We start from the raw sequence: 25,513 nt of genomic DNA on the forward strand, positions 1-25,513 counted from the left end.
GTAGGTGCATAACAAATATCTGTTGCATGAATTTGTGTAACAAGGAAAGTGATCCATATAGGATGACCCAAGTGGTCACTTAGATCAAATCTATGAATGAAACAAAAATTATTTTCATATTTTTACTATCAACATCCCAATAACGATCATTTTAAAACATTCTGTTTATTGGCCTGATTGTTATATTTTCCCCCACTAGACTGTAAACTCCATGAGGACGAGGACAGTGTTGAAATGGTTCTCCACATTATTCCCAGTGCCTAGTACTAGAGATATGTGTTGAATAGAGCAAATTAATTTTAAAAGATGAAAACGCAGGGCTTCTCATGGCAATAATATACCAAAGAATAGACTACCAGGCACCATGTCAGCAGCCCTAAATTAGCAAGGATCTTGACAGGCAACAATGCATTAGCTATCTGCATGCCACAAACACTGATGAAAGATAGCAGAACATTCTTAAAGTGCTGTCTCTCATTGCAGGTGGAGTGCAGGAATTCATAGGAATCTGTGTCATGATGCACGCTCTTTTCTACTGGGATGGGCTCACAGTCACATTAGAAACCAGCCATCACTGTTAGGGACAGCATCAAAATGGACTGCCCAAAAAGATTCAGCAGAAAAAATAAGTGATAGAGTACTAACATTCCTTTTTAAGTGGATGCTTTCATTATATTAGCAGATAATCCTTTATCTAGTTCTCCCCCTCTGCGGGGGACCAGAAAATTGGTAATAAATATTTAAAGCAATTTTTTTGAAAGGTTCTATCCAGGCCAACTATGGAGCTACGTATTAGGCCTAGTGTCATGGAGACAAAATAGAAATGCGATCTGTGAATGCTGCAGCTGCTTCGTGCTTTTTTTGCCTGCTTAGCTGCTAAAGCATGAGGAAAAGGGGCTGTCTAAGCTAAGAAAGTTTAATACCTTGAAGCTGATGTATAAGGTATTATTTTGTCTTTCTGACAGGGTCTGGTGCTATTTTTACCCAGGTTGATGCAGGGGTTAGGTTAGGACTTTAGGAAGAAATGATGATTTATTTTAAGTGCTGTTTGTGTAATAGCGGCTCCCTCTGCACTCATTTCTGCCAGTTATTCATTGTTCCCAATGTAAAAATGCCCCCTTCTCCCTCTTATTTTCCTTAAAAATACACACCAGCAAGTATCTCCCTGGTAATCCCCCTAACAAGCTGCTGTTTGTTCGCTAGAATTCCTTCCTCCTGCATCACTGCTTCTATTTGTCAGCCTGGGTTCCTCCCCACGCCTGCCCCCAGCCTCCCTGCCTCCTTCTCCATGCGGGTGTTGTTTCTCATTTAAATGAACAGTTGGATTCTTTTATTTCTTACAAGTGCTGGATTCGCCTTATCGCCCTCATTCCTTTGGGGGTTGCCAATTGGTTTTATCCACGGATGTATCATTTCTCATGCTTCCTTTTTTTTTCTTGCAAAGAGAAAGAACCTCTCCGTCAACAAGCCTCTCCGGAGTGAAAGATTAAAAACCTAGACATCACCTACCTTGCAGCTCTACTCCCAACTGGGTTGTGTAAAACTCAATTAAACGTGTCCCCATTGAATACTGCATTACAGTACATTAAACAGAAAATTCTTCGAGCGTGATGACAGAGCCTGAAACCTTGCCTCAAAGCTGTTCCTTGTAGCTTTCTTTAACAGTTCAGTCTTTATGGTGCAAGTCTCCCGTTGGCACAACTTTAGTCCAGCTATGAAAAAAAATTCACAGAGCCCCACAGGGATTAAAAGAGAAAAGGGGGGAAAAGTGAAGCTGGCCTTGGCACTTCCCTGGAGCCTCTATTGAAACTGTGCTGCCAAAAGACCACTCGAAGCTAAAAAGTCTTCCAGAGGTCTGCGGTCTAACAATTGAAAATATAATTCCCTTATTTTGGGCAGGTGAATTTTACAGATTTCTTCCTCTACCAAGAACGTTATATTCCCCTGAATACATATGAGAAAGACATGAGTCCCTAGGGCAAGGGATTTTATGCGGACATATATTCACAGAAATTTTAAAAGCCCAATGAATATGTTAGTCTCTTCAGAATTTGTCTCTTCATAGAACAAAACTAAAAAAATGATTCCACACCCCTGCGAACCTCAAAACTGTTATTAACTATAAACTATGCCCTTCTATTTCTGTTTCTTGTCCTCTTCCACAATTTTTATTTCTAATCTGGGTTACCAAGAGGCAATCCTCCTCTTAATTTGTTCACCTAATTGGGTTTTCAAAGCTTGTTTATTACACAACTCCCACAGGTTTACAAAATTTAGACCAAAACTTTTTTCATCAGAATTATGGATATTACTATATTGCCAGCTTCATGGTTTTTGATATTTGAGGCATTTCTCTGCTTTCCAATTCTGGCAATTCAAAGCATAATGCCCTCTTCCCTCCCAATCTTTTGTTTACAGTACCCAGCCCATTTGCTGGTGTAGCCAAAGAGGAAGATGGAATGGCTGCTTTAAGGCACTGTTTTACCTTCTGTGTTAATTATGATTTATTTTATGTCCACAGTATGATGCATTCTATGATCCTATGTTTGATCTGAAATGCTATATAGTGTTATTAAGAGTTTATTAAGAGATCCCAAAAGCTTTAAGAAGACACACAATAACCATCCGATTATTCAAAACTAAAACAGTACTGTAACGTGGAGCTAGGGGGCATGGTGATACCAGAAGTTCCATTTTCACAATTAACAAATTTAGCTGTGGTTATTAAAGAAGGGCATGTTTGTCTGCACATATGTATATATTCACATTCGTATACGTATATGTGTATGTATACGTAAGCTTAGACACACTTTCTTGTTAAGAGTCATTGTCTAACACACGTACAATACTTAATTTTGCTCTTAGCATCTTGTTTTAATTCATTGGTGGGAGCGGGGGTTCATTCTTCTCCATCACTATTATAAACTATTGTCTGCAGTTTTTTTTTAGTACAGAAAGAGGAAGTGTTGCCTATTCTGGACGTTCATTACAAGGCTGTAAGCTCCAGTACTTAAAATGGAAATGCAGCTGAAGTGGATTTTGGCTGGGGTTCCAGAAAGGTTTTCCCTGTGGACATACTAGAGGCAAAGCTAGATGTTACTAGGGATCCAACAAATGAGAAACAAGTAAAAGACATACCCGAAAGAGTAGAGCCTCAGCTCTCTAATCCCAAGATGACTTCTAAGTTTAATTAGCAAAGATACTTGATTAAGAGTTTCCAGGGCTTTTTTGTTCAAGGAAGTTTTCAAAGATTAGCTGATTATTCATAAGATAAGTTAATATGAAAAGCAACCTAAAGAGTTCAGGAAAGAGTTTATCTTTCTTTTCCAAACTCTTTAACAAACTCTTTGTTAGTATCAGGATAAAACAAAAGACATTTTTTCCATTCCAAGGCAATTATGTTTCCGAATATATGCTAGCAGTTATTTAACTCTTATCATGAAGAACTTTAAGAAAAAAACCTTAATGTGTAAAAAGCTTTTATCTATCCTTAATCTTTTTTTTTTTTTTAAAAAGAACCTAGAAGTTTGGTCAATTCCTATACTCTACTTTAATTTTAAACTCATGTAAACGATTGAAGAACTTACCATCCTTATCCTCAGAATATTTAAATAGTTTATCTGAATGAAAAATATAATTCTATAGGAATGTATTTCTGCAAAGGTTGGAATCCAAATTTTGTATCTAAATTATTTTATTCTTTAATTAGAGTTTTAAAGATGTTTTGTGATTTATTTCCATATACGTCTATATAGCCCTAAGGAAAAAAAAAGAAACTTTGTTATAAATAGCTAGTAGTGATTATGTTCGTCTTATGCCATCTCTTTCACTTTTATAGTAAAATCATTTATTTATTCTTGTATTTTTAAATGAATTGCCCATCCTCTAATATCAGTGGACTTTTTGGCTGGCCAGAGAACCAATTCACTCCCTCATGTCTCATACGCTTCCGTTCCAACATTTTTGAACATTTGTTTCAACTAACAGATCAACCACATTAGTTCATCATACTTTCAGAGTTGAAGGTTAGGGCACAGCGGCCAATTGCTGTTAACTGTATGATTTCTTGTTTCTCAGGATTTTATTTTTTATTTGCTCTTTTTTTAAAAACATCTGAGCAGTTTATGTTCTGAGAAGTTTCTCAAAAACGTATTCCTCCAGCAATGGTGCATATTCATCAAAAAAACACAGATCAAGGCATTTCTATGATTATTCGTAATGCTTTGGCTAATTCACATAAAGAGCACCAAAGCTGTCTGATATTGTCTGGTAGTGTCCATTTTCACAGTCCTCTAAGTCGAAGTGTGCCGCTTTCCTTTAAGATCCATCTCCTCCTGATAAGTGTTTTATTCCTGTTCTCAGAACCATGGTTACTATTACCCATTATTTCTCCTTTAAGGAATTGTTTTACCACTTGGCCATTCATTTGTGTTTCTGGTTATTCCTTCCATAGTTTCAACTGCCTATTAACTGATATAATAATGCTGATATTTTCTATGGCTTTGGCTGTTTTCATCCAGGGATTTCAAAGTGCTTTTAAGATAGCTCGGTTGCTTTGTGAAAGGCAGTTAATAAGACAAAGAGAAATAAAGACCCGAAAAATGAAGAAGCCCATGTATATTCACACACCAAGACCACTGGAAAATCTTTAAATTTCATTCATCTTTGAATTACTCTGGTTAGGCGGTTAAGGAGATGACTGATACAATTGGAAGTATAGGAAGATCTAGTGATGTCATTTGTTTTGATTCCTAAAGACTGACTGGGGTCAGTAAAACTTTAAGGTCACTGAAATACAAAAACAAAGGATTCTGACTCATGTCATTCTTTTTCTGATAGACCTCTTTTAGTTTAAATGTCCTCTGATTTGAGGCCATCACTACTAGAGGTTTCCAGACTCTCTCAATAAAAATTGTGTCCCTCTTTTGAGGAATCCATTGCTGCAGATGTGTATGATTCCATTACCATCATTTGTTCAACTATTTTCCTACTGATGGATATTTGGGTTATTCTCTTCACCTCTGCAGCAACGGATCCTCAAAGGAGGAAAACATTTTTTATTAAGAGAGTCTGGAAACCTCTAATAGCTATTATGCAATGGAATACTAGTCAGTAATAAAAAGAACAAACTACTGATACCCCAAATGACATGAATGAGTCTCTAAAACATTATGCTGAGCACAGAAGTCATAAAGTATATGACTCCATTCATTTGATAACTCCATTCATATGAAATTTAAAAATAAAGAAAACTACTCTAATAGAAATCAACAGTGGTTGTCTTTTGTAACATGGGAGATCTTCTGGGGTGATGGATATATTCTATATCTTGATTGTACACTTAATATTTGTACATTTCATTGTAAGCCAAAAATAACTTAAAAAACAGATTAAGGAAACTAGATTTTTCTTCTGAAAATGTTTTATTTATATTTGTATTTATACAGTAATTTATCTCCTATCTTTCAGTGTTTCTCAAAATAAATTCTTTTTTGTTTAGATTCAAGCCAGTGTGGGCTGAATCATTTCATTAATTTGGTAGGTATGTCACCTTTTAACATGATTTAAAAATAAATGAATGGATAGGAATGAACACCGTTTTATTTGTAGGCAATATTGTTCTGTGGACAAACCTAAGGTCCAAATTCTGACTCTATCTGTCCAATAGCAATATAACCTTGACCAAAATATAGCCTCAGTTTCTTCATCTGTAATAATTATAGCAACCCTTGTGGAGTAGTGCACAATGTATATAAGGTCTGTTATAAAGTAAGTGTTAAACAAATTTTAGTTTCTCTTTTTTGCCTCTTAACTTCAAATGTTTTATCTCTGTACATAAGGCTAGATGTGGAACCAGGTATGCTTCCCATGTAGTTGTGTGTTTGACATGACTAACACCTTGGTAGGATGCAAAACAAAGACGCTACTATATAATGCAAAATCTCATAAGGATAGAAAAGCATTAACAGGAAGAAAGGTATCAGCTAATCTCACCCTTTAAATATAAATTGTTATCTATTTTATTGCTTCCCAACCCAATCTATTTTTTTCTACTTTAGACATAAGAAACCAGGGCAAAAAGGAAGGGAGAAAAGAGAATCCAAATATTCACTTATTTATTCAACAAATATTTTCTTGAGTGCTTCCTATGAGTCAGGTATTGATCCCAAACTCTCTGTTCCTAGGACTTAGAGCTGGAATTAAAATACAAGTAAGTTTTAAGGGAGATGTGATTTATGGACTGTTAACTAGATAAAAAAAAGAAAACTTCAAAAACTTTTCAATATTCTTTTCTCAAGTCCTGCTAGCGTCTCAATGGAAGCAAACATCTTAATGGTCTCCTTCCTGCTTTTGAGAGCAGCTGAGATTCTTCTATTGACACAGTTTCTAGGATTGAACTTGAAAAACCAGAAGCAGGGAGTTCCCATTAAGAGTCGTGGCCTTGCAGACTTACCCCTCCTATCTGTCCCACAAGCCAGAATTTTCTGACCTGCAGGGCACAGTGTGGGACTCATCTGTTCTTTTCAGCATTTCCTGGCTAGGGACATAATACTGTGGTGGTAGGAGGAAAGAGTGACACAGAGATTTATTTACAACTGAACTGGATGAGGTAATTAGCAAAGCATCTATTTAATCTCTGACTACTAACGGGCAGTATATTGGTATTACAGGACAGGACAGGACATTAATGCTCAGAAGTGTACTAGTAAGTTATGGGGAAAAAAAATTCCACAATTTTTTCATGGAAAAAGTCAGTAATTTTCAGAGGTCAATAAAGAAACCCCAGAGCAAATACTTTCAGGAACCAAGAGGGGTTCATCCATGCACTCTTGTGTCTCTCCTCCTGGTTGGTTCTATGTAATGGGGGAGGGGTGTGTGTGTGTGTGTGTGTGTGTGTGTGTGTGTGAACAACCTAGACCTCTGAATCAGTTAAGTGGTGACTTTTGGTCCCCTAACCAAAAATGTCAGCTCACCAGTGTAAGGAATATAATGTGTTTTCTTTACTCCAGTGCCTAGAAAATTGCCTGGCACATAGTAGGCCCTCAATAAAAAGTTGCCAAATGAATGAATGAATGAAAAGCAGAGATACGTTCAACTTGAGCTGTGTTCATTTGTTTGCTTTGTGACTTGGGCAAGTTATTTAATCTCTGGGAACCATTAAAAAACGGAGGATAACCCTGTTACTTTCGTTGTTTATTTGTCAGTGTTTAATGATTCAATATTCAGGACAGGGCTTTGTATGCAGCGAATGCTGAGTGGAGGTGGACTCCCTTCTCTTGCAGACACTCCCTGACCCTGTAATGATTTAACATGTTGTTAAAGTAGAGAGTTGTGTTAATTGAATGATTCTATAAGAAAGTATTCTAACGGTGACTTAAATATGTTGAAATGGGCATGTTGCACTGGTTATAACAAAGCATTGTCCATCATTCTAGATTTTTCTAACATAAATCTGTTCCAAGGTATGAAAAAAAATCTAAATTTATACAATAACTGTAAGTTGATGAAATAAACATGTAATTAACAATTTACTAGCGGTTTGAATATTACAAACAGCGTAATACACCTACTCAACAGAGAGAATTTTATGATTTTGAACAAATTCCATTTTTTATTCCAGGGATTTTATTTATCAGTACCATGTAAATAAGTTGTTTTTGACCTAAAGTTAATAGTTTATTTGGGAAATTATTTGAATAATAAAACACAGTTCTTTGGCTTAAAATGGTTGGAAGCCGAAAACTCAAATAAACCTATATCACAGTAAAGGCTATATCAGAGGACTTTATTTAATGGGGTGAAGAAAATATTTCCTGATTTTTTTTATTACTATAGGGCAGATCTGACACCATTAGTTTTCTTTCCATCATAAATACAGATGAGTAGAATTTGACAGGCATCACTCTAAAATAGGTGATAGATAAGTTCAGGCATCTTTCCTTCCACACAGACCTTTTACACTCCATTCTGATGGGGCTTCTTGAATAGAATGACCAAGGTTTGATTTTAGGCTTCTAGGTCACGGTTTCACCTTGACAACAGTTCTTTCATTTCCAGCCGTAACATTTGCTAGGATCCCTAAGGTGCTTTCATTTTTGTAAGTAGTATAAGGAAAAAAAAAAAAAAAAAAAATGGAAGGATAGAAAAAAAAAGAGATAAAACTTAATTCACATGCTGCAGGACTATCTCTGTGTCTCTGGCACAAAACTTCAAATCCAATCCAAGAACTGGATGTGTATTAGAAGTCTGCAGATTTAAACCTTGTCCCCCATGATCAAACTGGATTTATGGGGCATCATAACTCTCCAGACACCATCCAGCAGCTTATTAATTTAATAGACTCCTGTCCATTCACTGATGTTCCTGCCCTGACAGTCTCTCAAGATAAGGCAAAAGCCTTTTGACAGGACAGCGAGCATATATATTTTCTTCTGTTTTCTCGCGGATGGGGTTGTCGACAACTTGAAATGTGTGGCTCAGCAAATTTGTTTTTTTCCTTCTCTTTTTTTTTTCCCCTTTTGCTGTGCAGGAAGGATGACAGAGGCGAGCCTCCAGAGAGTTCCAGGGGTCAGGGGGGCCTGTGTTTCCCCTAAGTACTTATTTCGCATTTTGTTTTGCAAAATAACAATGAATTGATTTAAAGGCATACGCGCGGGGACAATTTCACCATGAAAAGAAACAACATTACAATTTAATGCCTAATATAAATTAAGAGGTGTTGGAGAGAAAAGGAAAAACAGCAATAAATGTTCCCATTAAACAGAGTACAGCAGCATTTTCTTTTCTTTTCTATAATCCCATTTGTGGGAATGAGGGGGAGTGCCAAAAAAGATAGCACTCAAGCTGTTGTATATTTAAAGACAAAACAGGAAGAACTTTTCAATGTTCTTATTTTCCCTTTATGATATTCTCATGCTCTACAATGGTGTTTATTTGCAAATGAATTCACAAGTCTCTGAGAGTTATTACACTAGTATATTGCAAGGTTAACTGTTTCCATCCCTCCTGGTACTCTTCAGTTAAAGACACATCAGTAATCACTAGACCTTGGCTTCCGAAACTTGAGCGTGCACACAGATCACCTGGATCTAGTTAAAATGCAGATTTGGATTCGGTAGGTCTGAATGGGGCCTGAGCTTTAGCGTTTCTAACAAGCCCATGCAGTACTGCTGGTTGGCAGACCACTTTTAAGGAGCACGACATTAGCCAAGCTTTTAACAAAGGGCAAACTCAGATATGGACAAATGATACCCCAGTGTCATACCAAGGTAAAACATAACTTGAATATATAGCAAAAAGTTAACAGATTCCCTATCTGGCATATAGTGGGTACTTGACTAATATTTCAATGAACTGAAGAACTCCCAAATTTCATGCAATGGCCTGCTTTTTATAATCTCCCTTCATTTTTACATGTGTGTAAAGATGATTATCTTAATTTCCTTTGAGATAGTTAACTACAATGGTGTATGTAAAGCCAGGGATAAGATGAAAAGTAACATGCCCATTTTCTTATATACATTTTCTCCTCACTTCATTTCACTGATAGAAAGCTATCTTTCTTATCTGTATCTCTAGTCAAAATGCAAAACTATGAAGTGAGACTTCTAAACTAAACTATTGTTTGGCTTAAATGTCCTACATAGGCCTCTTTATGTTATTTTATTTTTTGGCTTCCTACACTCACTCTAATCTAGAAACCTACACTCAAAGCACAGAAAGACAGCAGAGATGATACTTAAGATATTTAAGATTTTATATTACCAAACTAGTTCTGATATGGAGAGACTCCAAATTATTATTTACTAGTTAATTGATAAATTTTGTATCTTTTGGGGGGCAGGAGAGCAGGACTATCATATGTTACGTATCATATCAAGTTAACTATGAAAACTTAAATTCCTTCGTAGAAGTATTTGATAAGTATTCTGAAAATGTTAAGTTTTCATAATAAGCCTCTGAGACTTAACATTTCTTGAAAGAATGCACAAAGTAAAGGGTACTGACCTGGAGAGCCGTCATTCTTGAAAATCTTTACTGACAAGAGAGACCAGACAGTGATGATAAATACGAGATTTCTGAAGGAAAAACTGGCTTAAAGTAATTTATTCTTATTGAATTTCAATGGGCGGTAGATAGAACTACATAACTAGATAGATAGAAAAAGCTTTACTGTTCATACTTAAATGTGTGTATTTCAGATCCATTCTTTTGGCTGGGATATTCTTGCTTGAAACACCACGATATACTGTCTTGGTTGACCCCACTGTTGTCTGACGGTCTTCACATACTTAAGAAAGACTAATGAGAATATAACTTCTCTGAAGTACTACTGTATGTCATGGCATATAAGGTGACCTTTTAGTTTAAAAATAGCCTTCAGAAATGGGGTTGACTTAAACACCAAGGGAAAATGAGAAGCCTCCGATTTCACGTCTCAGAGCAAAGACTTGAGGTCTGGCTGACTTCCCCCCAGTGAAGAGCAAGAACAACAGACACGGAGCTTCCCTGGTGGCGCAGTGGTTGAGCATCTGCCTGCCAATGCAGGGGACACGGGTTCGAGCCCTGGTCTGGGAAGATCCCACATGCCGCGGAGCAACTAGGCCCGTGAGCCACAACTACTGAGCCTGAGCGTCTGGAGCCTGTGCTCCGCAACAAGAGAGGCTGCGATAGTGAGAGGCCCGCGCATCCGATGAAGAGTGGCCCCCGCTTGCCGCAACTGGAGAGAAAGCCCTCGCACAGAAACGAAGACCCAACACAGCCATAAATAAAAAAAATAATAAATAAAATTTTAAAAAAAATTAAGGATATCTTGATCAAAATTTCTATTAAAAAAAAAAAAAAGAACAACAGACACAGTCACTGCTTGATGGGAGAAAGTCAAGTGGATCCACAAAGAATTGCGTAGTAATGGTGAGCCAATGTCTTGGCATGGCTGCTGTAAAAAGATGTCAAATAAAACCCTAAGCTTTGACAGCATCTTTGGCAGGTATATAGATTCTAATTTTTCTAAATTCTTTTATACACCTTCATTCTAACTGATGTAGCACAATGTATGCTGTGTTTACATAGGATATTCCAAAGAAATCCTCTTGTATTTCCCTAGCATTAAAGTAATCTTGCTAAGACATGGAATACTTTTCTAGATATGGAGAGAAGAGCATTTTGAGTACTGGATTTTCAAACTAGTGATTTTTGAAACTAAAGCAAGTCCCACTAGAGTTTACTATGTTGAATGATGCATCCTAATACCCATTAAAAATAATTCAAAATTCAGTGAGTATATTCTATGTATTGTGTGCGGAGGAGAAGTGAGAAATGGTGTCATTGTGTTTGAGGTGTTCACGTCCAACTTGGGACAATGCACAGGCTGGGGTGGAGCTCCCTCCCTGGGATGGGGCACAGAAGGCTTTTCAGAGCCACTTACACATGCTAAGTCTTGAATGATACCTGTTGCCAAGATAAAGATGTCTAGAAGGTTATTCAGCAAAAGAAACATGATGTATAAAGACAGATATGAGCAAGTAAAGAATAGCTGAGGAACTTTAAATAACTGAGTATAGTTTGAGTACAGGGTATCTGTGGAGGATGAGTGAGAAATGAAACTATAAGGAGTAGGATAATTAAAAAAAATTCCAGATGAGATAAGCTATGGGAAACATAGAAATGAGAAGAAAGAAGACTAGAGAATGATGTTTAGTGGCTGGACAGTGATGGAGAAACCTGGCACTGGGTGTGGAAAGGGATAAATCAGATCAAGCCTCATGGAATAAAAAGCTGTCAACAAGGAGACCTGTGACAGAGTCACTTCAATGGAATCATGAAGGCAGAAACAGCAAAAGAGAAGATGCTGGAATTCAGGAAGTTAAAGGAATACATGCAAAAAACTTTGCAGAAGCTTACCTAAGAAAAGGAGCAGAGAGGGCTTCCTGTTAAGTATGATGAATTGATTGCATGCATTTATTTCTACTCCCTTTCAGTAACATGACAGGAGAGAAGAAAAAGCAATGATAAGGGCAAAGAGATGGGGCAGAGTAGGCAATAGAAGTCAACAACATCTTGGAAGCTAGAAAACTGATGGAGTGATAGATGACACAGCAGAGCACAGAAAGCTGAAATCCAAGTACTTGAAGAGCAGCTGACCAACAAGTAGCAAGCAGATTTATTCTGCAGAATCCTGGAAAAGATCAGAAAGTAAAGGCACCTGGCACCTTGAAAGGTAGGGTAAGCAGTGGAGCTAAAACTTGCAGGACTGGCCTTCTAAGTAAGAAGCTGTTAGCTATACCTGCTCAGCTATTCCCCGCAGAGCTAAGTGACATTCCTTTCCCACTCTGGAGGCTTAGTCTTTGAAGAAATGGAATAGAGGCTTTAGATCCAGAGACACAGGCTCAGCCAAGGGTAATACTAAAGTTTCACCTCCATTAGAAGATTAAAGGAACATCTACATTCTCAGCAATGAGATAGGACTTTCCCAATGTACCACCTGGTCCAGTTTGCCCACAAAGTCCTCAGACGGCTGGTTACAGGCTCGTCCATCTCAGAAATGAGACTGGCGTTCTCTGGAGAAGCTAACCATGCTAAGACAAAAAATTACATACACTGTCATTTGGAGACCTCATTACCATGGCTAGGTTGTCATCCTATGACCCCACACAAAAGCTACCAGTTGACAAGCTCTGCCTTCTCAGGCTGTTCTTGCATTCACCCCTTAGTGCCCCACTCTTAAACGATGAAGTAGGTATTCATGGATCTCTAGCCACTTAAGGAAAGCTTCAACACTAAATACAGGGACAAAAACAGGCAGGAGAAAGTAAGAAACAATGCATGGGACACACAACTTCTTAATCATTCTCCATGTCCTACTTCAGGGATAAAGGAAAAATATCCATATTAAAAAGAGCAAGATGTTGAAAAAAAGGAACAGTCAGGGAACAAGAAAGACCCCTTGTAAATTATAAACATGAGAGTTAAAATTCAATAGTGAAGGTAAGGTATAAAGTTTGAGGACATCTCAGAGAGTTCAACCAAGTCAGATTATCTAATCATGGGAACATTATTAAATCCATACTTTATATTGCTTTTCACAGTAAAGAAAAAGCTGTAATCCATTCATTTATCGATTAATTCTTTCATAAATATTTAATGAGCACCTACTATGTGTCATAGATGGCTTCAAAAAACAGACAGAATTCCTGTCCTTAAAGAACGCTCATTCTAGAGGTGGGAGGATCACACTAAATTTTTAAAATAAATGCTAAAATGCCAGATATGAAGATAAATGAGAGAGCTGTTATAGACTGAATGCTTGTGTCCCCAACTCTAAATTTATATGTAGAAGCCCTAACAACCAATGTGATGGTATAAGAGGTGAAGCCTTTGGGAGGTAATTAGGTCATAAGGGTGGAGACCTCATGATGGGATTAATGCCCTTATAAGAGACATGAGGGAGGGAGCGCTCTCTCTCTCTCACACACACACACCACCATATGAAGATACAGCAAGAAGGTGGCCATCTGTAAACCAGGAAGATGGGTCCTCACTAGATACCAAATCTGCCTGCACCTTGAGCTTGAACTTTCCGCCTTCCAGAACTGTGAGAAAGAAGTCTGGTGTTCAGCTACCAGCCTATGGTGTTTTGTTATAGCAGCCTGAATTGACTAATACTGAGGAGAACAAAGAGAGAAACAGAGACAGAGTAGTTAGGCAGACCCTCTGGGAAGGCAACATTTGGAGAGAGTTTTGAATGAAGCAAGAGAGGGGCCCATGTGGGGGCAGAGCAGGGCACAGTGCAAAGGCCTTGAGGCAGAGGCATTCTTTGTATTTTCAAACAAAAGCAAGGGCTTGTGACACTGGAAAAGAATAGTTGGAGAGTCATAGTAAATAACCCACAGAGGTATCCAGGGGAAGATCATGTAGGGCATTTTAGGCCAAGGTAATAACCTTGTAGGCTTAGTTCAGGCGTTGCCAAGCTTTTTCTGTAAATGGTCAAATAGTAAACACTTTAGGCTTTGCAGGCTAGAGGGTCTCTGCCACAACTACTCAACTCTGATGTTGCGGTGTGAAAGCAGCCACAAACAAAATATACAAACAAATCATGGTAGCTATATTCCAATAAAACTTTATTTACAAAAACAGGTGGTGGGTCAGATTTGGTCTCACAGGCCATACTGATCCTTGTAATCAGGCTAATTGCAAAAGGAAGCCACTTGTTGGAGGCTTATATGTGCTTCTAGTTTTCCATTTTCTCTGGAAAACAAGAAGCAAGGTCAGTATCTAACAGGGGATGGTATATATTTAGGGAGACAGAAGTCTGACATAGTCACTTTGAAGATGAATTCAGAAAAAAAATCTGTATTGCCAGGCTACTTACACTGAGGGATCACATTCACCTCGCGGTCAACTATAATATAAACTGGTCAGCATTGGTTTCTGTTGTATTTTTGTTGTTGTGAGTGGTGGTGATGGTTCCATTGTTGTATTTTGACCACACATTTATATAGCACTCACTGTGGATCAGGTGCAATTCTAAGCACTTTATAAATATTACTTCCCCTAGCTTCTGCTGCTTGGATAAAGCCAGGGGAAGGTGGAAAGTTGGATTGATTAGAATGAGGGTATTCAGGCCACTAAAGGCCAGAGAAGGAGAGAAAAGTGAGAGGGTGCAAGAGAGTAATTAAAATGATGGACCCATGGAATCCAAGTCAGGTCCTCTGAAAGTAAGGATGGGAGGTTGGTGGGCAGGGCAATGATGGTGAAGACATAAGGGCATTGGAGGTACATTTGGTGTTGAAAAAATTGTTGGAGTCAGGTAATGAGTGGAGAAAAGCAGAAGATTTATATTATCTTCTAGAAAGATGTAGGTACCAACATTATTTCTTGACAAATAAAGTCTTGTTTTTATTAATGGATGGACCTGAGCTTCACCTTTGACACAATAATCTTAGTAAAATCCCACTGTGAATATGTGTGCCTCAGAACTTTCAGTAGCTCTCCATCACCCCCTTGATGAGGTCTTTAGACTGAGCACTCAGCCGAACCCACAACACGGCCCTCAGAAACGTTTGCAGGCTTGCCCCTCACTAGTCTTATTTGTAAATTCTCTGTTCTAAAGTGTGCCCTGACACTCTCATGAAAACACGGTATGTATCGCAGCCTGTAAACTTTTAGGCACACATTTCAACCTCCTCAAATGCCTTCCCCCGTTTCTCAAATTTATATTTAACTTTCAGTATCCAACCAAAATTCCACATCTTCTGTCAACTTTGCCTTGACCATGTAAGACAGAACTCAGCATTATGCAACCTTCATCAATTAAGCTCTTTCAACAAACTCCTTAAGTCAAGGGTGTGTTTCATATTCCTCTGTATCCCTCATGACAACTGGGCCATATCATGTGCAGAGCCTGTGCTCAGTTACTTTTATTTTATTTGGAAAATTATCTTATGAAATACAAAGTGTCAGGACATTTACAGAGATACTAAAGAAAAATATATATCACTCGAATATAATTTAAATTCCATGGATGAGGGACTTCATGGGTAAGGCAAAGATTTTTGTTCTGTTAGTTTGGGTTGTATAAAAAGAAGAACAGGGGGCTTCCCTGGTGGCGCAGTGGTTGAGAATCTGCCTGCCAATGCAGGGGACACGGGTTCGAGCCCTGGTCTGGGAAGATCCCACATGCCGCAGAGCAACTGGGCCCGTGAGCCACAACTACTGAGCCTGGGCGTCTGGAGCCTGTGCTCCGCAACAAGAGAGGCCGCGATAGTGAGAGGCCTGCGCGCCGCGATGAAGAGTGGCTCCCGCTTGCCACAACTGGAGAAAGCCCTCGCTCAGAAACGAAGACCCAACACAGCCAAAAATAAATAAATTAATTAATTAATTAAAAAAATAAATAAAAGAAGAGCAGGAGTGTAGTTAAGACAAAGAGTGATTTTCGTTTGCAAATATTTTTCTTAAATTATGTAACGACAATAATCAAAGTGAAGAAAACTATAAAAGAGGAATACGGATTTTCCCAAACCTTACCACCTTTACAGAAATACTTTTATAGTTTCAATGTATTGATATTTCTTCCCCATGTGTTTTGCTGTACATATACTTTTAAAATACAATTATAATCATACTAGGCACGAAACCTCATATTCTACTTTTTCAGTTGGAATTATAATACAATAATTTTTTTTTTCTATGTAATACACTGTTTTAAAGAAGTATTCACAATATCCTACTCTGAAAACATTCACCCTAAAGAGTTGTTCCTCATTTTAGCTGACAAAGATCCTTTTGGGGGTAGCTTTCAAGATTAGCATCACTTTGAATGACAAGCTAACATCCCTGAATGATAGTGAGTCACCTCTCAGAAAACCCCACTCTTCATTTTTCATTTTTATATTTATGAAACTGATATATTCTTAGTTCTTATCATTTGCCAACATCCTACCTGGGTTTTTACCCCTAAGAGACAGAAGCTTCATTCATGCATGGATCCAGGATGGTTTAGGATATTTTTCTCCAACATATCAGAGCGCATCTAATCCACTGAAGTAATTAATAGTATTATCGTGCAGGATTATTTACCAACATTTCATTAAGGAAACTCACAGTGATGTTGATACGAAAACAAATGTATTTTTTCCACATCAAATAGCATACGTTAATAATAACTCAGGACATAAACTATTCAGTATGGCCAGACCCAGACTGAAATAACATCAGTAAATCACTAACATAATTGTAAAAACAGAAAATGCATAGTAAAAAATGGAAATGGCAGAAGGCCCTATATTTGCTGAAGTTGCTGTCATTCTGCAATTTGCAACAGACAGCTCCACTGTAAATAACACATTCACTGGTGGGGTCACTTGTCTCGACCTTAAGAACCCCTCAGAAATGACAATTTGAATCAAAACGATGGTTTTCTAAAGCAGCCATTTAAAGCAATCACTGATTCCTAGAACAGGCATAATAAATTGCTCACCCCCCAAACATCTCTCATTCTTAGAGAACATAACCAGAAAAAACCTCAGATGTTCATGAAACATATTGGGTTTTCGGCATCGCGTTATCCTGTGGTGCTCTGCAATCAATTACTGTTATACCACCATCATTAATAATTTTCTTAATGAAAATGATTCTGTTGATCTCCGCTGTATTTTAATTATCAGAGTTAAGCATAATTACACTGCGGCTCTGAGCTGGCATGTGGACTCCTTTAGGGCGCAATTTTGTTTTAACACACTGATAATGTAATTTTACATTGTGTCAGTTTGTTTCGTTATTATCCAGTTGTACAATTCCACTGTATTCCTGATAACAGATAATAACCTTAGTACCTCCTATATCCTGAAGTCATTTAAAAAGCAATATTGGAATTCTGCAGCTAGCTAACTTAATCGCCTTATGATTTTATAATTCCTGCTGCTAAATATTTGGTACAGGCACCCACCCTCTTTTAAGAATACTGTAAAACTAGACAACAGTTATACATTTTCTGTGACCTACAGAATGGTTAAATAAACACTTAAATATGAGCACAAGTTTTTCTTTTTAAATTACTTTCTTATTTATATAGCATTAGGTCCTTTAAGTAAAGTTAACCATGAACTTGTAGGCTAGTTGGGAAAATTGACTGCCATGTTAGACAAGGCTGTTTCAAAATTCTAGGAACATGCAACAGATCCTCTATTTTAAGGTGGAAAATAGTCCAGACTTTTGCAAGCGTCCTTCTAATGAAAGATCTTTGTTTTAAACAGTTGATCAATTTAGTCAGTGTGCAGAAAGTTGCTCATCCAAGTTAGGTTATATTAGAATTACTGTCATTATTTCAACAGTAGCTGGTATAGGACCTTGAATGTAGTACACAATCAGTCAGGGCTTAACTGAATTAATTGCATGATTACATTTGTCCATACAAGCAAAATCAGAACTTTGAAGATGGTCATAGAATGATTTGGAGATTAGTTTTCTACATGACTTTAAATTGCTGTGGCCTTCGAAGCAACAGAGAAATTAGCATAAGGTACTGCTGTCACTGCTGTTTTAGTTCTGGAAAACTTTTTCTTAAAAACCAAACCACAGAGCGAGGAAAAAACAGTTTCATTGATAAATATGTACGTAAATTTGTGAAGAAGACCAATAACCTACAATCTAGGCCTAGTAAATGGTATCATCAAAACTCTGCTAAATTGTATAATTGGGAATCAAGGTCAACACACTTAAGATTGAATATCAATTCATCACATATGAGCTATATATCCTTGAACTATTTACTTACCTAAACCTGAGTTTACTCATCTGTAAAGTGGGAATAATTCTGCTTACATCATAATTTTCTTGTAGCGGTAAACCAGAAAACGTATGTAAAGTGTTTAAAACCATGCCTGGCATAGAATATGTGCTTAATAAATGGTAACTGCTATTGCTAGTTTTAATATTATCATCATTATTATCTTTATACTAGCATTTTACATATGACTTTCTTAAAAATATCATGCGCCCAAGGGAAAAAATATCTTTAGGCAAAGGCGTCTGGCCTCTGATTCTATAATGCAGTTCTCTGCAGATACTGTGGGTTCACAGGGACCAAATGGGATTTATGGAATTCTTGGCTATAAATCTTGTATCTGATGACCAGGTTTTCTCACACACTTGCTTGATACCAACATGGAGGCCTGGGTTCATTTCCTCTAAATTTGTCCTGACATATAACCAAAAGGGCAAACTGGACTGAGTATAAGATCATCAGCAATATAATATTTATAATAACATATGCAGTTATGCATACGGGTGCATCTTCACAAAAATCCTGTGAGATGGCCACTGCTATTTCATTGTTACAGCTGAAAAAATCAGGATTTAAAGAGGAAAAGTGGTTTGCCCAAGGTTCCATCTAAGCAACAGTTTTTTACAATGAGATTGTGCTTTTATATAAAAAGAAATCTTCCATGGTTAAGGTGAGATTGAGGGTTAGCTGATACTTTTTCACTCCTTTGGTTGACAATGTTTATTCTCTTCATCCAGCTACCTAGAGAATGTGGCTGCTCTGAAATAACACTCCACGAAAACCCAAATCATTTAATTTTTCCTCATTTGAAGTGAACTGAATGAGCAAACTCACATGCAAGATGCTAAAGGTTTAATTTCGAATGTTCAACAACGTGAAACTCGAACTAACTTATTTACTTTTCACAAATGAGAAAGGGCACCATACTGTGCAAATGCTATAAAAAACACAAAGGTGTATAGGAAAGAAAAGAAGTTAATTTCCAATGCTCGACAGGCATTCATGGATTTTAGGAGTAAGTGGGCAGGCCTCTGCTCACAGTCCTCTCCAGCAGCCTCCCTTTAGCTTCAGCATGGTGCTTTTTAGTATTTTTCCATTGGAGATAAGTAAATTAGAATTATCTGGAGTCTGCTGAGAATAATGGCAGAAACCAGACAACCCAACAAGTCTGGTCCATCAGTGTCTGGAGGAGCTAATTACTTTCTGGAATGACAGGGGGTAGTTGAGGCAGGAAAAAAAAAGTGCATCAGATTATAATATTAATGCTAAATACTATACTTTTTTTTACTTTGATAAAACAGGATGATGGCAGCCTGTCAAATAGCACTAAGTGATGTAATTTGATAATCATTATTTGATGGACACCCTGGAAATGAAAATTTTATAATTATATTTAATTTTACTACTAGCCCACATTTAAAAACACTTCAAAAAGTAAGCATGTCTCTTAAAGGGTAATAGTTACATGCCATAAGAAAACATTATAAAAAATTTCACAGTTAAGGCATTTTAAAATGCTACATATACGCATTTTACATTCTTTTGTAAATAGGTACTAATATACTTTCAGATAGGCAGGCCCAAAAAAGGTGATTTTGGCATAGAATTCATAAGTAGTTTAGGTTCTTAGCTAGAAAACAAAATAAGGCAATGCAATTTTGGCATCTGGAATTTACTTTTCATCTTCAGGGAGAGCTTTTTAGACATTAGGAGTAATGTGTTGCATCTGGGTACAAGGATGTTAGCCCATCAAGCAACCATTCTTTTCTGTCTGGAAGTAGCACTTTGGTTTCACTTGGGGAACTACTTCTCCTTTGTCTCAGTGGTTTATGTGGGGTTAGGTCTACAGATGATTGTAAGGAAGAGTCATAGTGGTTAATTGGTTCAAGGATTGGTATGTGATGTACCCCAAATAAAATCCAGAAAAGCTCTCTTTTCACTGGGATTGCTGTGCTTGTAGAATAAGTTTGGAGTTTCCCACCACTTGACAAGAACATTTCTGACGATGAAACACACAAAGAAAGAAGAGGCAGAAGATAGAGACAGTCTGGGGACAAAGTGTGAACAACTGAATTAAACTGATCCTGAAGTTTAGAAGATCCCTGGATTCTCAGTTATATGAGCAGATGAACTCCCCTACCCCCAATACACACACACGCACGCACGCTCACACACACACACTTACACTTTGACTATTTTTTGTATAAGTCAATTTCATTTCATTTGAAAACAAAACAGCCCCAACTGAAAAATAACATACACATTATGAAAATGTCTCACACATTACAGATGTTCAAGTCAATATGTACCTATTAAATCTAAATCACCAAACTCTTCCAACTACAAAACTCTTTTGCTTTGAGAAGGCTTATCATACCCATAGCCTGTGAAGACAGAAGGCTTCAGAGCTCATGTGGTCCCGGTAGGAGTGATTCCTGGGGTCCTATTTTCCATGATGAGAACAATCCCTAGTATAATCCTAGAATATCGAGGTATTCACAGAACTTTGAGTGAACTATTCCCTTCCTCCAAAGGCAACCTGAATTCTAGGAATTAGCATCAGGCCTCTGAAGCCCATCTAGGAGATCAGAGTAGAGTCTACAGCAGAGTTTTCCTAAGTGTGTTAACCAGAGAACTAATTCCAATGTTCCAATGGATGTCCACTGGTTGGAGAAAAAAAAATATGCATATCATATAGTCAAACGAGTTACACAGGTTTTTATTTTGTTTTGTTTTACTACAGGACTTCTCAGAGCATTCATACCAGAAGGCCTTGTGAGTTTTCAAGAGGGGCCAAGATAGGCAATATTTGGTCCTGGGACTTTTCCTTTAATCTTAGGGTTATGTGAAGTGTACTTTGGTAAGTGCCATATTATAATAATACTCTGCGATTTCTGCACAGAAATGCTTGCATAGTTTAAGAGAATTTATTCATCATGTAATAGCGTCAAGGGGAAAGGTAGAGTCACACAGTACAGAGAGTATAGGATTTGGAATTATCAAAACCTGGATTTAAATTTGGCTTCTCTGTTGGCTCTCCTGGACCAGGGACAACCATACTACTGCTCTAAGTCACACACAATGTAGGTTGTGTAAAATGAGAAACACACTACTTATCTCATCTAGCTGCTTGAAAGCTTAATGCAGGGAGAACGTATTCTAATATGTACAACTCAGGCCCTCAATTAGACAGATGTGTGTTTGCATCCCACTTTAAACACTTAGAAGTTGAAACACTTTGCTGTACAGCAGAAATTAACACAACATTGTAAATCAACTATTGACAAATACTTAACTATTTACTATTGACAAATTACTTAATCTAGCTATGTCTCAATTTCATTTTTTGTAAAATTGGGTAGGATGTTAATTACCTACTAGGAGGTATTAAATGATGATTAAATGAAATTATGCATATACAGTAGTTACTGCAGTCCTTGTTATTTGAATTGCAATGCCATCTGTTCTTGTAAGTTGAACAATATCGAGTTACCTTTTGTAGGTTAAAAACTACTGAATATTAGGAATTCATATTGTTCATCATCACAGTATGTGATGTGTCTATTACAGTTTCTAGCAACCATTCATCATTTGTTTATCTGGTCAACCAATCATTATTTACTCTGTGCTCTTTTTGTACAGGTAGCATGCCAGACCAAGGATAAAAAGATGACTGAGACATAATCCTTGCCCTCAGTAAATATAGAGTAGATTGGAAAGGCAGGCAATAATACCTAACTTTTTACTACTCTTTTTTTGAAACATAAAATGATGATCATAAAACGAGGTTAAAAGAGCAATGAGAGAAGTGCATAGAATTTGGTATGGGAGTACCAAGGAGAGGATTCAGGGGTGCTTAATAAAGGGTGGCTGTTATTATCCATGTACAAAGCTAGCACACAGTTGGGCTCAATCCATGCTTTATGAGTTAATTAATAAGCTTCTACAAATTACTCCAAAATGTTTACTGCCAAGAGGCTTAAGGTATATCTAACCATAACACAAACATGTAAACGTGTTAAAACTAAGGTACTCCATTGAACATAGAATTACAATTTTGTTATAGTGTTTTTCCTTATGTAACAATATAATAATCATCTCTTCTAAAACAATGCCCGACTTAAACATGTAATGGATTTGGATTATGATAGAATAGCTGTCCTCTTGGTTCCTCCATATTATATTGCCATCATAGAGGTAAGATATTGCACAACAAAAATTTAGCCCCAGTCATTGATCCTACACTCCAAGCCATCTTTTGTAGTGTTTGCATTCTGAATATGGACACTGGTAAGCTGGTTCACTATAATATTGCTTCCCATTTTGGTAGAACATAGTGACATATCCTGGGAAAATCTTAACTTCCCTTCTAGTTAAAAGCTCCCACCAGCATACTACAGGTATTTGGTGTTTGAAAATAAGTGGGTATGAGACCAGCAATTACAGAAGGAAAAGGAATATAATCAGATCCTGGTGTGCAGATTGTCTTTTTTAGCTTGCAAATTCCCTCTTTCTGGTGTTTCAACTTTCAAAGGCTTAGGGTAGTTTAAAGGCAATCCTCTTATAAGTGTACAAATTGTAATGATTATAGGAACAAGTTGTAATTGTTTCTAGCAAGTTTTTAAGAGTCTTTGATGTTATGATTAGTGTTTTATATGTTAATATATTGATAGGGGTGCTTATTTGCTTGTTCCCTTGTATGCTTTTATGGTTTCTAGGTTCAATGTGCAAATACATCTTTGATCTCAGTAGGTCTATTTGGTTAAAAAAGAAAGCGAAAAGAAATTAAACATGAGAAGCACAAAGTTTTGCAATATTTACGAAGGAGTGAGATTAGGGATTTCACTGTAAAAGTACAGAGCTTGGGCCCAGAACTTGAATATGGAGAAAAGTGCGGCAAATCACACCACACACGTGGAGGGGCCTGAGTTTGGGGGAGTCGGTCCCATGTTGTGTGTCCCGGAGCAGCGGTTCCTTTGCAGCCAGGGTGTAGCTGTTTGACGCAGTCTAGGTTGATGCCACACTGAGCAAATCAAAGGCAATGCTCTGCAAGCCATCGCTTCCTCTCTAGCATTTGCCTCCTGCCCTTCAGAAATCACCATGGGGAGGAATTCTCAGTCTTTGCAATGGCTTCCTTTTCAGCTGTCCCCTCATCGTGTGTGATTTCAGGAAACTGGCTGGAATGCAGTGCCTTCTAGAACTCACACCTTGACACCCTGACACGGACTGCCAAATTTCAAAAGGAATTTACTTTTTGATGGATGATGCTTAAGAGAGGAATCCGAGATTTCATCAAACCCCCTCTGAATAAAAGTAACAGCGAGGAAGGTACTAGTCAAGGCACTCCAATCCACGGTTAGGTGAATGTGTATGGCGCTAAGTAATTAATGGTCTAACACATTTTGTTTTATGCTGTACAGGAAAAGAACAACAACAACAAAAAAAACCCAGTAGCCTTGCTGAAACTACAGGTTAGGGAGATTCATAAGGGAAAAAGGAAGAGAGAGGATCCCATTTTACTTTGTACTCCCATTTCAGCTCATTTGGTTCTATTTTGCAACACTCAGGTTTCAATACATCCAAAGCGAGAGGGAAATGATCTTGCACTTACCTTTGCTGTACACAATGCAGTTGTTTTTGTTGTCTTCCACTCCTTGCCAAGTCACATCCAGTAGCCACTTGGGACCAGCAGTCAGCACCATCGGCACCTGAGCCTTTGTCTTCTGTGGAAAGAATGATAACAAACGGATGCCATTTGCTTTCGTTGATTAAAAAGTTGAATAATAACTGTACTAATCATTTTATTTTTCCAAATAACTAAATCTCCTAAACCATAATCCAAGTCCTTATTCCCCTGTCTCATGATATCTTTTTAAGACGACAGAAGCTGTAAAGCTTTACTGCTTTCACTAATCTGAATGGTAGAATTATTATCGAGAATATTTTTTTTCTAAATGATACTGGATCAGATCTCCAAGATTAGACAGATCTCTTGCAGCTCTGAATTATAAAGAGAATGCAGATGACTTTCATTGCAAAGACCAGCCTGTTTAGAAGTGAACTTTAGACACATTGTACTTTACTATCAACAGGATCTCACTATTTCCTGAAACAGACAGGAAAGAATTTAAAGAATCAGGATCCATTTCAAAGCTCTATCCTGAGCAACATTTATATTAGAGTAGGAATTTATTCTGAATGAATAATGAAATCCACCAACACCCTTTTCTAAGTATGGATATGTAGTCCCACTGAAACTGAAATAATATTAATGCTAATGACTCACCATACACTGTCTCCAGAAAGACTATAATGGAGGAATTGGGAATAAATTCAGATGCAGAGCAACTAAAGCATGACATTCCTTGCTCTGAAAAGCATAGAAGCAGGGAGACAAGTGCTCTAGTTCTAACAAAATATTTTCAGTATACATTTTAAATATAAGGCTCAAAAGGGTCATCATTTTAGGCCGTTTGGCACCCAAATTAGTTGTTTTTAACTATGTTAAACATGGCAGGAAATAAACCAGGGAGGAAATAAGTAAGCCTTAGCAAGACTGGTGTTTCCCGATGAGTCAGAGCGAATTGGCATTCAGATGTTTATCATGCACCAGCCCACGTTCTGTATATCAACTATCGTGAAACCACAACACAGAGTACAATACAAGGGTCTCAAGGTAATTTCTGAACTGAATTTTCACCTAGATATGATCCTGCCGAAGAGATCTCAGCCCATTCTGGGACCTTCCCACATGTTATGTGCTATCACAAATTTCCCAAATTGGCATTAGCAAGTATCCACTTGAGGAGTTCTGTGTAATCTGGCCATTTCAAATCTCTCAGGAATCCGGAAATCTCGTTCCACTGGCCAAGTGACAACACTGATAGTGCATGAGACACAGATCTATTGATCCTGAAAAGCCATATTAAAAGCTACGCATAAAATCAATGCTAACCCATTTTTGATGTATCAATTATATTGTAAGAGGTAAAACTACCATAAAATATACTACTTAATGGAAAAAATCAACCATGACGGACAAATTAAAAATAAGTCTAAAAAAATACTTCAAATATTAAAACAGAGGAGGCGGTAAACCAGATCAACAATAAGAAGTACTAGCATACTGATTTTTCATAATCATACTTTAAATCATTTTAAAAGTCTTTAATTTTTCAACTATGTGTCTTAATATTTGGAAAGTAAAACCATGAAAAACAGTTATCTGAA

At 37.4% G+C, this 25,513-nt stretch overlaps 1 protein-coding gene across 4 annotated transcripts in view; it reads right to left on the reverse strand.

The window, feature by feature from the left end:
- The window catches only part of ZFPM2 (zinc finger protein, FOG family member 2), a 457,466-nt gene that overhangs the window by 131,554 nt on the left and 300,399 nt on the right, over positions 1–25,513 (reverse strand). For all 4 annotated transcript variants that reach the window (XM_036830619.1, XM_036830618.1, XM_036830620.1 and 1 more), the window contains one exon: positions 23,895–24,006. In XM_036830619.1, coding sequence (XP_036686514.1) covers positions 23,895–24,006 — 112 coding nt within the window. The remainder of the gene's footprint in view (positions 1–23,894; positions 24,007–25,513) is intronic.

The sequence above is a fragment of the Balaenoptera musculus genome, chromosome 17, assembly GCF_009873245.2.
Source record: "Balaenoptera musculus isolate JJ_BM4_2016_0621 chromosome 17, mBalMus1.pri.v3, whole genome shotgun sequence".
Classification (NCBI taxonomy): Eukaryota; Metazoa; Chordata; class Mammalia; order Artiodactyla; family Balaenopteridae; genus Balaenoptera; species Balaenoptera musculus.